The 16892-nt window shown below is 48.5% G+C and overlaps 1 protein-coding gene across 17 annotated transcripts in view; it reads left to right on the top strand.

The window, feature by feature from the left end:
- Nucleotides 1-16892, top strand: part of CELF6 (CUGBP Elav-like family member 6) — a 243916-nt gene that overhangs the window by 144032 nt on the left and 82992 nt on the right. For all 17 annotated transcript variants that reach the window (XR_008311402.1, XR_008311403.1, XM_053272152.1 and 14 more), the window contains one exon: nt 13791-13839. Coding sequence is in view for 15 of the 17 variants with exons in the window: in XM_053272152.1 (XP_053128127.1) it covers nt 13791-13839 (49 nt within the window). In the remaining 2 variants the exon portion in view is untranslated. The remainder of the gene's footprint in view (nt 1-13790; nt 13840-16892) is intronic.

Here is a 16892-nt window from a genome sequence, read left to right as displayed (position 1 = left end):
TTATCTAATTTCATGCAGGGCCCTACAGTTCTTCCGAGGCCCACGTGGCCGGTGGCCTGGAGGGCGAAGCATGGGGGATGCTCAAGAGCAGGGGGGTAGCTATAACTGAGCGGATGGCTGCAAAGAACCCAGCCCCCCCCGAGCTCCTGAGGCCCCCCCCCAGTTCCACCCCTCCCTATCTTCTTCATTATCTCCATCACTCCAAGGGGCCAGCGGAGAGAGGGGTGAACATGGCCCCCTCTCCCCTAGCCACACCCCTGTGCAATAGCCAGGAAGGCCCCGGCTTCTGCAGAGCATGGAGAGAATGACATAGGAAGCTGCCATATACCGAGTCAGACCTTAGGGCCATCTAGCTCAGGATTGTTTACCCAGACTGGCAGCGGCTTCTTCGAGGTTGCAGGCAGGAATCTCTCTCAGCCCTCTCTTGGAGATGCCAGAGAGGGAACTTGGGATCTTGATGCTCTTCCCAGGGCGGCTCCATCTGCTGCGGGGAATATCTTCCGGTGCTCACATATCAAGTCACCCATTCATTTGCAACCAGGGCAGACCCTGCTTAGCTAAGGGGACAAGTCATGCTCGCTACCACAAGACCAGCTCTCCTTTCCATGACATGGAACCCCTCTTTTGCCAGGCCAGGTCCTGTCATCAGGGAATGGAAAGACCCATTGGCTGGTGGCTTATTTCAGGGAGGAGACAATGGACAGCCAGGGGCCTTTCATGGGATCTTAGAATTCTAGTTGGGGGGCGCATTGAAGGTCTTCTAGTCTAACCCCCTTCTCAGTGCAAGGAACCACTGCAGTCGGGGTAGGCAAGCTTGGGCACACTGGCTGTTGTTGAACTACAACTCCCATCATCCCCAGCCACCCCAAGTTGTGGTTCTCAGGAAATGCTGGGGGAAAGGAATATTGTCCTATCCCCTCCCTCCACCCAACCTCTACCAGAGTGTTGTGCTACTTTTGCAATGTTTTGTATCACAAACTCCAAGTTCTGTGTCTCTTCCTTTAGGGGTGTACCAGACACCGCAAGTTGTGATTCCCAGGAAACGTTAAATATTGTCATATCACTAATCCCTGCTAACTGGGCAAAGAGGCACCTTTTAAACGTGGTGATTCTCTTCATTTAGCAGGGGGAGAGTAACTGGCCCTATCCACTCCCAGCACAGGACCTCCAGTGACTGTTGCTGGTGTCTGTCTTGCGTTTCTTTTTAGATTGTGAGCCCTTTGGGGACAGGGATCCATCCTATTTATTTATTATTTCTCTGTGTAAACTTCCCTGAGCCATTTTTTTGAAGGGTGGTATAGAAATAAAACAAATAAATAAATAATCATCCCCTCCTAAAACCTCTACTAGATTTTTCTGCTGTTTTGTGCCACAAACCCAAAGTCTCTTGATGCCTCTTTTAGGGGTGTAATTGACAACTCTCAGTGCCATCTGGCTGTGCTTTTCTGAGTGGTGTGCGGAGCTTGATGAAATCTGATCCAGGGGAGAATGTTGTTGAACCCTTGCTAGCCTGTTGTGATGCTTTTGCTCAAGGTGTTCAGGGTAAAATCATTTGTGTCTGTCATGACTTAGACCAGACCTGCTCAACCTAGGCCCCCCATCTGTTTTTGGACTACAACTCCCAAAATCCTCAGCCACAGTGGCCAAAAGCCAGGGATTATGGGAGTTGTAGGCCAACATCTGCTGGAGGGCCAGAGTTGAGCAGCCCTAACTTAGACTCTGCCATTAATGAAGAATCCTTGCAGGAGGTGTCCAGGGTACCATCCAGTCCAGTTCTGTTGGGTGAGTTTGGAACCCAAGGATGTGGACAAGGTGTTTAGTAGAATCCAGGAATTGGGTGTTCTGTCCAGGAAGTAGGAAAATTGTCATCCTGGGTACAAAATGCCCAGGCATCTGAGCAGGAAGATTGCTTTAATGAATTTTACCATTTTTGCTGGTGCTTCTCTCCAGAATTCACTGCTTCTCTCTAGTGTCACTGTTTAAAAGCCCCATCTTCTTACCCTTTCTCTGGCAGCAGTGTGGCCGTGTGGCTAGCTTGGTCCTCTATATATGACTCAGTAAATCCCCCCCCCCCCCGCTTTCTGGATCGTCTCTGGAGTTAGCGAGGGCTGTAGTGGGCCTTTGGGGCTAGCTGTGAGGCATATGGGCAGGGAGATTGAGCCCCTTTTTCTTTAACGGCATTGTGGGGTTCCACTTCTCTCTCAAACTGGAGGATGATTCAGCTTTGCCCATCGGAGCAAATGGCCTTGAGTTGCAAGGGTTATTGGCCTTTCTCCGAAGAAGCCAATGGTGGGTATCGCTTCGGAGAGTGGGCCCGAGTCCTACCAATGGTTTCATGTGCTGTCTCTGTGCTGTGAAAAGGCTGCCAGGTTGCCTCCTCTCCCCAGGGACGATATCTTGCTGCCAGTGTAATCTCTGTCAACAGGATTTGGAAAATATCCTCTGGGAGTGCAAGAACTGGAGAAACAAACACAGGGAGAAATAATTATAACTGATTAACCATTAGCTGCATCTCCACATGGTGCTCCATTTACAGAATCATGGGAAGGCTCAACAGAAGGGGGATTGTCCTCCTCCAATATGGCCTTTCCCCAGTTGCTTCAGGCCTCACGATGCCTCACCCTTTTGGCTCCTTCTATCAAAAGCTGACTCATGAGCAGCAGTCACTGTATCTTGGGGCACAGGCCCAAAGCCAGGACTGGGAAAGCCAAGAACACACCCATGGTCATGTCAGGTAGACAGGAGCCAGAGGATCTAGATAGGAGCCAAGAGTCATGCCAGAGGTCAAACCAGTTGGATCTAGATAGGAGCCAAGAGTCAAGCCAGAGGTTAAGGCAGTTGCATCTAGATAGGAGCCAAGTGTCAAGCCAGAGGTCAAGCCAGTTGGATCTAGATAGGAGCTAGGAGTCAAGCCAGTTGGATCTAGATAGGAGCCAAGAGTCAAGCCAAAGGTCAAGCCAGTTGGATCTAGATAGGAGCCAAGAATCATGCCAGAGGTCAAGCCAGGTAGACAGCCAGAAGCCAGAGGGTCAAGAGAGGAGCTGAAACCCAGTAACAAGCCAGAGGTCAAGCCAAGTAGCAGACGAGGCAGAGGATGTGAACAGGAGCTGGGTGTTAGAAACAAGCCAAGGATCACAACAAGCACCGAGCAGACCATCAGGAGAAGCAGCAAGACTAGCACAAGAGGACCTTGATACTAAGGCAAGGCCTGCCTCAACCCGGAAGTTTTTTTATATGTCCTGCTACAGGAGAAGTCTAATGGGTGACCCCATAGGGCAGGATTTGCCCAGGACATCAGAAGCCTAGGAGTCTGCTTGCAATGCAGCCATTGCCACAAGGGGCAGCGAGATGGAGGGACACACAACAGGCAGAGCGTGACACCTTTGGTGACAAGAAAGGCGCTGCTGACTGGGAGAATCTTTAAGCTCCACTTCCTGTGGGCCACTGACATAACTGTGGCCCACTCAAGGCACAGAAGATAGCTTTCAAAAAGAGACAACAGATGGAGGATGGGGAAGAACACCCCTTGAGTGTGGGTGCTGTACTGGCAGGTGGGTCTTCACTGTGCCCCCAGTCATGGAGTGGATGTTGATGTTGGTCTGCCTGGGCTTCTCCTGGCTAGAGATGTCGGATTTATCACCATTGTTGCTGTTGCATTAATTTAAAAAAAAAAAAAAACAGGGTACAGAAAGTTTTGTCTACCATGTTTTTCTTTTTAGAAATATACAGAAATTGAAGAGAAACAGGAATTCTTCTAGTATTTACTTGACTATCAGCACCTAACATGGCATTTATTTATTTATTGGTCTGTTTGTGGCATTTGTATCCCACTCTTCCTCCAAGAAGCCCAGAGTGGTGTACATGGTTTATGATTATCCTCACAACAACCCTATGAGGTAGTTTAGGCTGAGAGACGAATGACTGGCCCAGAGTCACCCAGTGATTTTCAGGACTAAACAGGGATTCAAACTCAGGTCTCCCTGGTCCTAAAGGTAAAGGTGTGTCGCCAAGTCAGTGTCGACTCCTGATGACCACAGAGCCCACAGAGTGTCTTTGGTAGAATACAGGAGGGGTTTATCATTGCCTCCTCCCATGCAGTATGAGACGATGCCTTTCAGCACCTTCCTATATTGCTGCTGCCTGAGATAGGTGTTTCCCATAGCCTGGGAGGCATACCAGCGGGGATTTGAACCGGCAACCTCTGGCTTGCTAGTCAAGTCATTTCCTTGCTGCGTCATTAGGTGGCTCTCCCTTGTCCTAGTCCAACACTAACCACTACAGTATGCCAGCTTTCTATGTCCTCAGAGCTTGGGTCTCTCCTGATGTTCTGTTACAAAGATACTAACATTTGGAGAGAAGGCGTTGAGAAATGCAATATCTTCTGCTCTCCGTGTGAGAGAAAGAAACAATCTGTTTTCATTGTTGTCCCTCTTAAAAAATAAATAAATCTCGATTTTGCCTTGCCAACCCATGGGAAAAGCAAGAGAGGTGTGTCTGCGGGGTGTGTCTGCGGTCATCCGCGCTTGTATGCATTTGTGTTTTGCCTACAGATCTGTGGGTTTCCCCCAATTCCAGTATTTGCATACACTGACCCATGGATAAGGGAATGTGTGAGTTCATTCCTTGCCCTCTGTGACCCAGTAATGGCTTGCGCTTTTGCCACTTGGCAGTATACAAGTGGCTCCTGCTCTCCTGGGGAGACGGCTTGACATATGACCCCACCCCGTGTTCTAAAGGGCTGATTGATGTTAAGTGAGGAATTGGGGGGGGGACAAGTTGGGTTCCCCAGTATATACGGGCCGCCTTGCTGCTTCTGAACACCCGCCGGCCAAGGAGCAGAGCTAGCAGGAGACAGGCTGGAGCCGGGCCTCGTAAAAATTCCCCTCGGTGTCAGTTTGACTAATTTGTTAGTCTTATCGCTGGCAGGATCCGACGTGCCCATCATAGGCACAGGGCCATAAAACTAATGTAGTGAGGAGGCAGCCCGCGGAATGATAGATACGGCCCGCCGCCTGGAACAGACATTAGCTTTATGAACCGGGGGTAATTGAAAGGAAATATTTGTCATTGGTCTCTGGCGGACAAGACGTTCGCAGCAAAGTTTGCAGTTGCTGGGCTGCTGGTTGGGTTGCCTACCACAGTGCATTTTTTTGGGGGGGCGGCACTTTAAGCACCAGAGTCCACAGGCAGTTTGCTCCTTTCCACCCACCTCGAGAGGCTCCACTGGCTGTCCTGGGTCTCAGTCATGGTTTGGTTCCTTCCTGGATTTTCTCCCAAATTGCAGTTTTCGCAGAGACCATGCGGCTGTTCTCACGTGCATCCAAGACTGGGCTAAGGATCATGCCTGATCCTGGTGGTGCTGCCTAGGGAGCCTGCCTCCTAAACAAGGTCAGCCCTGTTGTTGTGATCATGTGCCAACGCTGCATCGTTGGGGGTATCGCCACAATGCACTGCATGCTCTCACGTGCATTGTGGGAGTTCCAGGGGCCAGGATGATGCATCCCCACCCTGCCCCTCCGTGCTGTGGGGGAAGGATCAACCGCCCTGACCTCTGAGACCCAGCAGCTGGATCGTCTGTAGGGAAGGCGCGCTTCTGCTGCCTTCCCTGCCATCCGCCCTGAAGCCGTCTCACACGATTGTGAGAAAGGGTCCCATGCGGTCTTTACACCCCCAAACAGATTATGATCTTGCTGTCTGCCAGTGGCATGCTAGATGGTGTGTGTGAATCTCCAGGGAAGGTGTGCAGAGGATCTCGTCTTGGGGTATGGGATTTGACTGGAATTTTCAGTTCCTTGGGAAATCTCTAAACAACCTTGAACTAGTTTACTTGGCCTTCTCGTATGTACCTATTCACATTTTTTGATGATGATGATGATGATGACGACAATGACAACAACAGTGATTTATAGAACACACACAATTTCTCGGTGCTGTACAAAAATCAAAGTAACACAGTCTCACAATATATTTTTATTATTTTAGAGTTTCTCTATACCACTTTTCAACAAAGAAAAGTTCTTAAAAGTTATTTTGGGGGAATGAGCAGGTTTTGAGGTAGCAAATATGAATTGTCCCCCTTTGCTAAGCAGGGCCTGGCCTGGTTTGCATTTGGACAGGTGACTATATTATTATTATTTATTATTTATTTATTTGGACAGGTGACTATATTATTATTATTTATTATTTATTTATTTGGACAGGTGACTATATTATTATTATTATTATTATTATTATTAATTACTATATTATTATTGTTTACTATTATTTATTACTATATTATTATTATTTATTATTATACTTATTACATTTATAAACTGCCCCATCCAGAGGCTCTGAGTGGTGTACAGCAACTTTAAAAAGACATAAAAACACACAGCTAAAAACACAGTGCTAAAAACAATATAAAAACAATTCAGAAACAATTAAAACCATTTAAAACCAAATAAAATACTTTTAAAAAACAACAACACTTTACAAGCCTTGGAAGGCCAGGCCAAACAAATAAGTTTTTAGGGCTCTCTTAAAGGCCAACAGCGAACCTAAACTGCGGATATCTGCCGGGAGTGCATTCCATAGACCAGGAGCAGCTACAGAAAAGACCGGTACCAAGGCATCACCAGACATACCGGTGGTAACTGGAGACAGACCTCTCCAGATGACCTCAATGAGCGATGGGGATCATACCGTAGAATGTGCTCTCTAAGGTAGCCCATACCCAAGCCGTTCAGAGCTTTAAAGGTAATAACCAGCACTTTGTATTTCTCCCGGAAACATATTGGCAGCCAGTGAAGCTGTTTAAAGACAGGCATAATATGCTTTCTCCAGGTTACCCCAGAGACCAATCTGGCTGCCGCATTTTGAACTAACGGAAGTTTCCAAACTACGTACAAAGGCAGCCCCACATAGAGCACATTGTAGTAGTCGAGCCTGGAGGTTACCAGCTGATGCACCACTGTTTTGTGATTGTTCTCTTCAAGGAATGGACGCAGCTGTCGAATCAGCCGAAGCTGATAGAAAGCGCTCCTGGCCATAGCCTTCACCTGAGATACCATGGTGAGGCCTGGATATAAGAGTACTCTCAAGCTGCGTACCTGTTTTTTCTGGGGGAGTGTAATCCCATCCAGCACAGGAAGATCTAACTCATCCCTTAAATTCCAATCCCCCACAATGGGCACCTCCATCTTGCTTAGATTCAGCTTCAATTTGTTATCCCTCATGCAGCCCATTACTGCCTGTAGGCAGCCATTTAGGGAGTGAATGCCATTTCCTGATGATGATGATGAGGAGGAGGAGGAGGAGGAGGAGGAGGAGGAGGAGAAATAGATTTGGGTGTCATTGGCATACTGATAACACCCTGCACCAAATCTCCTGATGACCTCACTCAGCAGTTTCATGTAAATATTAAAAAGCATTGGTGACAGAATGGAGCCCTGAGGGACACCATATAATAGCTCCCATTTTAAAGAGGAACTGTCACCAAGCTCCACCATCTGGAATCTGCCTGAGAGATAGGAGCGGAACCACTGCAAAGCAGTGTCTCCTATCCCCAATTCCCTCAGGTGATCCAGAAGGATACCATGGTCAATGGCATCAAACGCCACCAAGAGATCCAAAAGAACCAACAGAGTTACACTCCCTCTGTTGATTGCTCGGTAAAGGTCATCCATCAGGCCGACCAAGGCTATCTCAACCCCATAGCCAGCTCTAAAGCCAGTTTGAAATGGGTCTAGATAACCGGTTTCCTCCCAAACTGCCTGAAGCTGGTTAGCCACCACTCTCTCAATCACCTTGCCCAACCATGGGAGATTGGCCTATAACTATCCATCACTGAGGGATCTAGGGAAGCTTCTTAAGAAGTGGTCTAATCATTGCCTCCTTTAAACAAGGAGGCATCCTAACCTCCCTCGGCGATGAGTTAATGATATTAACTAAGCCTTCCCTGTATTCTATCCCTGCTAGAGAGAAGCAGCCAAGTTGGGCAAGGATCCAGAGAAACAAGCACCGCCCCAAGCAGCTTGTCTCTCAGATCCAATCTAATACTGCAAGAAGCTGGATACCACCTTAATAGACTCTGCAGAAACCATGGAGTCCAAGTCGGCCCGAATACAGGAGATTTTGTCCGCAAAGAACCCATTAAAAGTCATCGCAGCAGAACAAAGTCCCCGAGGATTGGTTTGAATTGGATGGAGCCTGAATCAGATTCCTCACAACCCGGGACAGCTCTGCCAGACGCGAACCCACAGAAGCAATGCGCACAGACCAGAATTGCTTTTTGCCACATGCATCGCCTCCGCATAAACCTTCAAATGGGCTCTATGCTGTGTCCTGTCACATTCAAGCCGAGTTCTCCTCCACCTGCGCTCCAGTCACCTACCTTGCTGCTTCAGACCCCATAACTCCTCTGTATACCAAGGGGCCACTTTTAAAGCAGATTGGAAGGGACGCTTAAGAGCGATCGTGTCTACTGCCCTGGTGAGTTCCCTATTCCAGGTTCCCACCAGGGCATCGCCAGAATCGCTGGCAGGACCAACATCAAAACCCTCCAAGGCTTTTTGGAATCCTACTGGATCCAACAGCCATCTCAGGCGGACCATCTTAATAGGTCCTCCACCCCTGCAGGGCTGGGTTGTGGCTGTGAAACCAACCTTAACCAAGTAGTGGTCCGTCCATGACAATGGGGAAAGCACAGGATCCCGCACCCACGGAACACCCCCCGATCTGAACAAAAGACCAAATCAAGTCTTTTGATGAACATGAGTTGGTCCTGAAACTAGTTGGGATAGGCCCACAGTTTTCATCGCCGCTATGAACTCCTGAGCTGCACCAGACAAGTCAGCCTCACAATGGATATTGAAGTCACCCAGAACCAAAAGTCTGGGTGACTCTAACACCAAGACCAGCTCCGTCAGCTCAGTTAGGGAGTCAGTTGGGCAACAGGGTGGATGCTACACCAACAGAATCCCCAATCTATCCCTAGTTGCCAGCCTCAGAAAGACACACACAATGTAAGTCAACTATCACACAGGGGTCCTGGTAAGGGGAATGGTATCCTTATAGACCACAGCCACTCCCCGCGCCCACACCCCCTAGCCTGCTCCACAACCTGGTGGAAGAAGCTGGGCCCAAACTGGGCCACTAGCCTCCCCCATCCAGGTCTCAGTTATACTAGCCAGGTCGGCTCCCTCATCCATGATCAAGTCATGGATGATTTCGGTTTTATTCTGAACTCACCTGGCATTGCAAAGGAGCAAGGCTAGGTTCTGTGGGAAGTCGGAACTGCTCCCCTAGGCCAGAGAGCTGACAGGGCAGCCAGAAGTGGAAACACTTACTAAATTACTGGTTTCCCTTCCCCTGTAACGGCCAGCTGCTCTGCCAACGCCAATTCTTCTATTCCCCACCACAACAGTAATAGCTGCCTCAGAGCCACTGTACACAAACCCGGCATCATTCTGTCCAAGAGAACCCAAACAACACAACCCGATAAAAGGGAGGACTAACAACATTCAACCTAGACCTCCAACCCCACCTTATAGCTCCCCTCCCCAAAGACCCCAGTCCTGCACTGAAGGCCCAGCACCAAAGGCCGGCCCCCTATGTGAGCACTGTAAGATATTCCCATTAGGAGATGCAGGGGCGTAACTACCGTTAGGCAAGGGAAGACAGTTGTCTTGGGGCCCCACTGCCCCAAGGGGCACCCCAGAGGCACGTCACATGACTCCTCGCCTGCCCGTGTTGCACCCCCTGGATCTTTTAAGTACCTAGCAACACCTTTGTAAGGGAGAGAGGAAGAGTGATAGAATTTTCCATGCAAAAAGCTAGTATTAGCAAGTATGTTCCGAATTTCTTCTAAAAAATAATTTTTAAAAAATCATTCTTTCCCTGAGTGTATTTTAGTGTAAAAAGTAGTGAATTCAGCTAATTTAAGGGGGGGGGAGGAATGAGAGAAAGAGCAGACAGGAGGAGGAAGATAGGTGGTGTGAGATGGGCACAAGGCTATGTGTGGCTCACCAGAGGTGCATCAGAAACTAATCTGGCTCACCACCAAATTTTTGTTTGACACCCCCTGGCATAGTGCATTTGCAAGAGAGAGAAAATCCAAGCCCCAATATTTATATGGGGGTGGAATCTTTTATGGGGGAAATTCTCATTGCACCCCCTGTAATTTCCTGCTGGATTTCCCTGTGAACTAGATAATCACCCTATTCGTAATGGGGATGTGAGTGGGAGTGCACTATATATTGTGAAGTGTGTTTGTGTGTGTATATCAGCGAGGGGCCCTTTTCAAAATCTTGTCTCTGGGCCCATTCCAACCTTGCTACGCCCCTGAGGAGATGAGAATTAGGAGATGAGAATGATTAGGCATCATTCAGTGGTAGAGCATCTGTTTGTATACTGAAGGTCCCAGGTTCAATCCCTGACAGCATCTCCAGGTAGGGCTGAGAGAGATTCCTGCCTGCAACCTTGGAGAAGCCGCTGCCAGTCAGTGCAGACAATCACGAGCAAGATGGACCAATGGTCTGACTCAGTACAAGGCAGCTTCCTGTGCGCCTAACATGTGAATAGGGCTTGAATAGGCAAGCAAACCCAAGGAATACTTCTTTCGTCGGAAGGGCCCTTGGTATTTTAAATTTGCCTCTTCAGACAGGAGAACAAACATCTGTTTATCTCCAGCATGTGCTGGCTCCTAGAAGCTGGGGTTGATCTCTCACAAATGTACCTTCACATTCTCAGAAGGGTTCCTTAAGTGACTGCATGCACTCACTTGGAAATCCACAAGAGAACTTCAGCTGCACACATGATTGAATCTCTTGTCTCCTGGGGGCTGAACTGGCATCTTGCTTCTTCCTGGATCCCCAGGCCTGCTGGTCCAGATGCCTTGTGGTTTCCAGGCAGAATGTCTCCATCTGCTCCAAGCGAGCTCCTAGTTGCCCAGCAAAGGGCTCCACAAGCAAAAATATGTATGATTGTGGTAGTGTGTGTGTGAGAGAGGGGGGAGGAAGGGAGAGAGGAGGAGAGAGGGGGGAGGGGGGGAGGGGGAGGGAGGGGAGGGAGGGGAGAAGGAGGGAGGGAGGGAGGGAGGGAGGCAAGGAGAGAGGGGGAGGGAGGGGAGGGAGGGGGAGAAGGAGGGAGGGAGGGAGGCAAGGAGAGAGGGGGGAGAGGGGAGAGGAGGGGGAGGGAGAGGGAGGGAGGGGAGGGAGTGGAGAGAGGGGGAGAAGGAGGGAGGGAGAGAGGGAGACAAGGAGAGAGAGGGAGGGAGAGGGGGAGGGGGAGGGAGGGGAGAGAGGGGAGAGAGGGGAGAAGGAGGGAGGGAGAGAGGGAGACAAGGAGAGAGAGGGAGGGAGAGGGGGAGGGGGAGGGAGGGGAGAGAGGGGAGAGAGGGGAGAAGGAGGGAGGGAGAGAGAGGGAGAGAGAGGGAGGCAAGGAGAGGGGGAGAGAGGGAGAGGGAGGGAGGGAGGGGAGAGAGGGGAGAAGGAGGGAGTGAGACAAGGAGAGAGAGGGAGGGAGGGGGAGAGAGGGAGGGAGGGAGAGATTGTGTCAGGCAAGGTGGGGAGGGGAGAGAGATGAATGATCGGATGCATCAGGATCCTTTCATCTGTCACCCTGATGAGGCAAAGGAGCTTTAATTGACTTTAATAGCCATCAAATGACATCAACAACTTCTCCTGATACGCAAATCAATTAGCAAGATTGATTGGCAGGAGCAGAGTGGTCAGGTGGTTCTGGGAAGCACTGAAGAAGCCGCACGGCCAGCCAAGGAGCTGTTTGGGGACCATCTTTGGCTGGAGCAAGACAGAACAGACTCCCTAGTCCTGTGTTTCCTGTTGGGCAATACTAATGCCTTTGTAACCCATAAAAATGGCTCTGTTTGTTTTGGCAGCCAAGACAATCAGGAAAAAGGGAAACGAATAAGATTGCTGTGAGAGGTCAGGAAAAGCAGAGGCTGGAATGTCTACTGACTGTAAAGTTTGCTAATGTTTGGCGTTGTTCACACAATTGTTTGAATCTAGAACTAATGTGGGCATTGAAGGGATTGCATGAACCCATGCCAAGGTGGTTTATGGCATGAGATTCCCACCTTGGCATAGGTTCACACAATCCCTTCAATGCTGGTAACTCACATTAAACCTAGATTCAAACAACTGTGTGAACAAGCCTCCTGTGTCACTGATGGTAAGGTTTACCATGTACATAGTGATGCTATTCTGTCATCGTGCATGGCTAGTTCAATAAAGTTTCCTCCTCCTCCTCCAGCTATAGCCTGCCACAATCGTATCCCCTTAGGTAGTGCCTAGAGAGCATTCACTAGAGTTGAGAATCAGCTGATGAACACTGTAGCCTTCCCTCAACAGAAGATGGGGAAACAGGACAATGGGTTGATCGCCCAAAACTTACAGGTGTACAAACCTGGGGTGGGGGGCGGGCAGCTACCGCAAGGGCCCAGTCAGCCCTACCTCAGCTGCTTTGTTTGAACTGGAAACTACAGGGGTTTATTCCATGGCACCCAGCCAGTGTCCTCTCTAATTTTTTTCCATCTGTGAGCAGAATGAATTTTGTTCTGGGCGGCAGTATCAAGGCAGCGTGTGTGTGTGCATGTATATTCAGAGTGGGACCGTCCTGATTCCATTTGAGTGGGATCTAAAGTTAACTGGGTGGACATAAAAAAAAAAAACTTGTGTGTGTACACATGTGTGCACGCCTTAGAGGGAACCCTGCACCCAACTCCGTCCATATTGGGGAACACAGATTCAAATTCCCAGCCCCCTAAAGTTCTTGTATATCTTAGTACATGTAGTACTGTACCTGCCAGTGGTACAGCGATGTTGGGGACAGCCCATCACTAGATTCCCCACCCTGCAGCTGCTTCTCATTTGCCGCCTCCACAGCCACCCAGCCACTGCTTGCCTCGGTAGCCCCCGCTTGACCACTCGCTCAATGCTGCCGTCACCACCCCAGCACGAGCCCATCCCAACGAGAACGAGTGCTGGCGCAGTGGCGCCATTAGACCAAGTTGCAGCCGGCAAAGGGAGACAAGCTGGTGGTGAAAGCAGCAGTGAATGAGTGGCTGTCACAGAGACAGGTGCCTAGAGCGCCCGACTCCTGGGGGAATCTCCATAGGCACAGTGCATTGTGGGATTCAGGAGACCAGGATGCGTTTGTCCCACGCTCCGGAGCCCCATGCTGCTGGGAGCAGTTTGGATTGTCTGGGAGTGCTGTCTGTGCTCCGAGCAATATTTTGTTGCTCTTCTGGGGGGAAGGTAAGTTGGAGCAGCCTCCCCCACTGCCCACCCACCCCTTCCTGGTCATGTGAATGGCCCCCGTGGCAGCTTCCTGTGTTCCTATGAGATGCCAGCAGCAACCAAGGGGGGGCGGGGTTTGCTATGCTGAATAGGGACAGTTGCTCTTCTCCTGCTAAATATAAAGAAAATCACCACTTTGAAAGGTGCCTCTCGCTAGTTACCATGGAGATAGTGGGAAAATCCCCGTCCATGAATGGAGTGCATTATAGCCATCGTAGCCTGGCTTGAGTTGTTGTATTTTTCTTAGCATTGTGAGCTGCCCTGAAATTGAATAAATAATAAAATCATACATACTAAAGCCATCCTGTTAAAACCCCAAATCCAGACTTGGATCCAATCCTGCCTGCTCCAAGCACATACCTGCCCTTTATTTGCGATAATCCCCAAATTGTTTTCACGGAATTGCTGAGCTGCTAATCATGCGATGTGAAACGGGTTGGGGCATGCACGTGGCCGAACTCTCAACTGAGTGTGCCTTTGTTTGTTTGACAGATGAATCGCCCAATCCAAGTGAAGCCGGCGGACAGCGAGGGCCGAGGAGGTAGGTGACGCTTCATTTTAAACACATTGGCTTGCACACGATTGGCTGCCCCGAGCATGCCCTTCGTGCTTTGCTAGGGATCAGGGCTGTGTGGATACATGGATGGCAAAGATGGCGAAGATACTGGGCTGCTTCTCACAACCAACCTCTGAGATGAAGGAGCAGCGACCAGCCAGGCCCTAAGCTTTGTGCATGCTCCTGAGCAATGGTTGTGTCTTGGCAAAAACTGAGCTGGGCAGCGGGAGTGATCGTCGGCTAGTACCCAGCACTGTAATGAGGATGGAGGAGCAGCATGTCCTGCCTTCCCCAGATCGCAGCCAGCACACCATCACAATCACTTCCCCCTCAAACAATCACCCCTCACACAATCACACAATCATTTGCACAATCATACAATCACACTTGATTGGAGGACACATCTCAATTACACTTGATTGGCGGACACAGTCACAACCTATTGTACACAATCACAATCAATCACAATCAAAAATCACAATCACAATTGTTTATTTTGTTTGTTTGTTTGTTTGTTTGTTTGTTTGCTTTCTATACCGCCCTTCCAAAAATGACTCAGGGAGGTTTACACAGAGAAATAACAAATAAATGAGATGGATCCCTGTCCCTAAAGGGCTCACAATCTAAAATAGGATGCGATTTAGGATGCGATTGCAATCAAACGATTGGAGATCACGATCACACAAAATCTCACAATCACAATCAAACAATTATACAATCACAATCACACACTCATTTACACAATCACAGTCACACCTCACACAATCATTACACAATCAGTCACACCTCACACAATAACTTCCTCACTTCCTTCTCACACAATCACAAAATCACTTCCCATTCCTCCTCCCTTGATTTTTGCCAACACATGGCCGTTTCTCCAAGGTGTGCATGGGGTTTGAAGCCTGGCTGGACACTGTGCCTACCCAGCTTCTGGCTGTGATAACAAGACTGCTGTTTCCTGCTGAACCTGATACCAGAAAGCACAGCCCAAATTAGGGTCACACTACACATTATAGAATGCATGCGCCTTGTTCATCTGTGTTTGATTTTTAAAACAAATAAGTAAGAGCTGCATTGCAATCAGTCTTCTATCTAATCTTTTTCATCGGTGTGTGGAATGAGTTTTGTTCTGGGCAGCAGTATCAAGGCTGTGTGTGCACATGTGCATTCAGAGTGGGACCTCCTTGATGAAACCTGAGCAGAATTAGGGATGTGCACAAATCGATTTTTTTTATTTGATTTGTGCCCCAAACAAATAATCCCTGATTTGTTTTGTGTCCAAATCTACCCCCTCAAAATCACCCCAGATTCGATTTGTTTTTGCTTTAATTTGATTCAGATTTGGACCAATTGGTACCACTTAACAAGGTCCTAGGGGTACCAAATTTGGGTCATGAGTAGGTCCCCATGCGTGCCACCTACCACCCAAGTTTCAAGGCAGTGTAACACTTGGTTGACTTTTAATGGTTTTTTTTTATTTTTTACTGATTTTGAACATTTCCACCATAGGAAACAATGGGGATTTGAAGTTGCCATATCCTAACCCTGACACGGATCCCCTGCTTTCATTTTTTTCAAAAAAGCTAAGCTCTAGCTCTTGTTGAAGTTGAATTATGGAGAAAAATGTGCAATCATTAGTTTTCAAGAGTTTGGATTATTTGGTATATAATAACTTTTCCTCATAATTAATCCCTATGAGGATTAATTGCACACCTTAATTTCTTCTGTTCATTTTGACTGTCACTGGACAGTACCAACTGTCAACTGCCATGTATCAGCTACCCCGCCCCCCACTACACACATACACATACAGGGGTAGGTATTTTTGAAGTATTTAGATTCTTTGGTGTCTTCATTACATGCCTTCATTTCTTCTGTTCATTTTGACCCCACTGCTTTGCAGGTGGGAGTGGGGAATTAGTGGCATCCCGTGTTCCAACTACCCCCCCAAACCACAAGCCACTGGGTACTCAGTTTATATTTTAGGATTTTTTGAGGTGTTTAGACTCTTCAGAGTGTAATGAATCCTCATAAGGATTCATTACAAGGAAAGGTTATTAGACACCAAAGAGCCTAAACACTAGGGGTGGGGGGAAATAAACATAAACTGAGTAGTATCCCACTGCCTTGTGGGTGGGAGTGGGTTGTCGTTGGCACATGGCAGTTGACAGTTGGCACTGTTGAACAGACAGTCAAAAGGAATAGAAGAAATGGTGTGTACTGAATCATCATAGGGATTCATTGAGGGGAAGTTATTATACACCAAATAATCCAAACACGAAAAATTGTGATCACACATTTTGCTCCGTAACTCCACTTCTACAAGTGCTAGAGCCTAGCTTTATAAAAAAAAAGAAAGCTGGGAATCTGGGGGAATTAATAGGAGGGATCCAAATCTTGAATCGAGCCAAATCAAATCAGGCACAATTCGATTTGTACCTGAATCTAACCAATGGACCACAGGGGTGATTTGTTTTGTCTCCAAATCACCTGAATCAGCTAGATTAAGGTACAAATCGATTTGTACCCGAATCCATTTGCACATCCCTAAGCAGAATCAAAAATTACCTGAGCGGACATCAAAAAACATGTGAGCGTGCACACATGTGCATGCCTTAAAGTGAACACTGGGGCCACAGTAGGGGGAAGAGCTTTGACATGACTTCCCATGTCTCAATTCCCTCTTGTCCCCGTGGTTGCTATTTGTCAAAAGAAATGACCCTGTTGGCACCGAGAGCTTTCTCCCCTTGACAAAGAGCAATCATGAAAGAGCCCAATCTGGGTTTGGACTGTGATGGAGAGACAGATTAATGTCCCCCCATCTTCTTCATAGTCCTGATCTACAGGTGGGGGCCTATTCCAGATGCTGCCTGGTGGCAGGGAGAAGTAGAGATAGGCCAATTTGTGTCAGACTAGCCTGGAAGTGGTCTTCTCCCCAAATCCGGAAGAATGTGGATCATTTGCCAAGCCAGCCCAAGGAAACTTGGAGAAGTTCTCCACTCCATCCCTGCCAGCCCCCCATCCTTTCCTTCGCA

This window comes from Hemicordylus capensis, chromosome 10, assembly GCF_027244095.1.
Source record: "Hemicordylus capensis ecotype Gifberg chromosome 10, rHemCap1.1.pri, whole genome shotgun sequence".
Classification (NCBI taxonomy): Eukaryota; Metazoa; Chordata; class Lepidosauria; order Squamata; family Cordylidae; genus Hemicordylus; species Hemicordylus capensis.
This window is presented reverse-complemented; position numbering and strand designations above follow the sequence as displayed.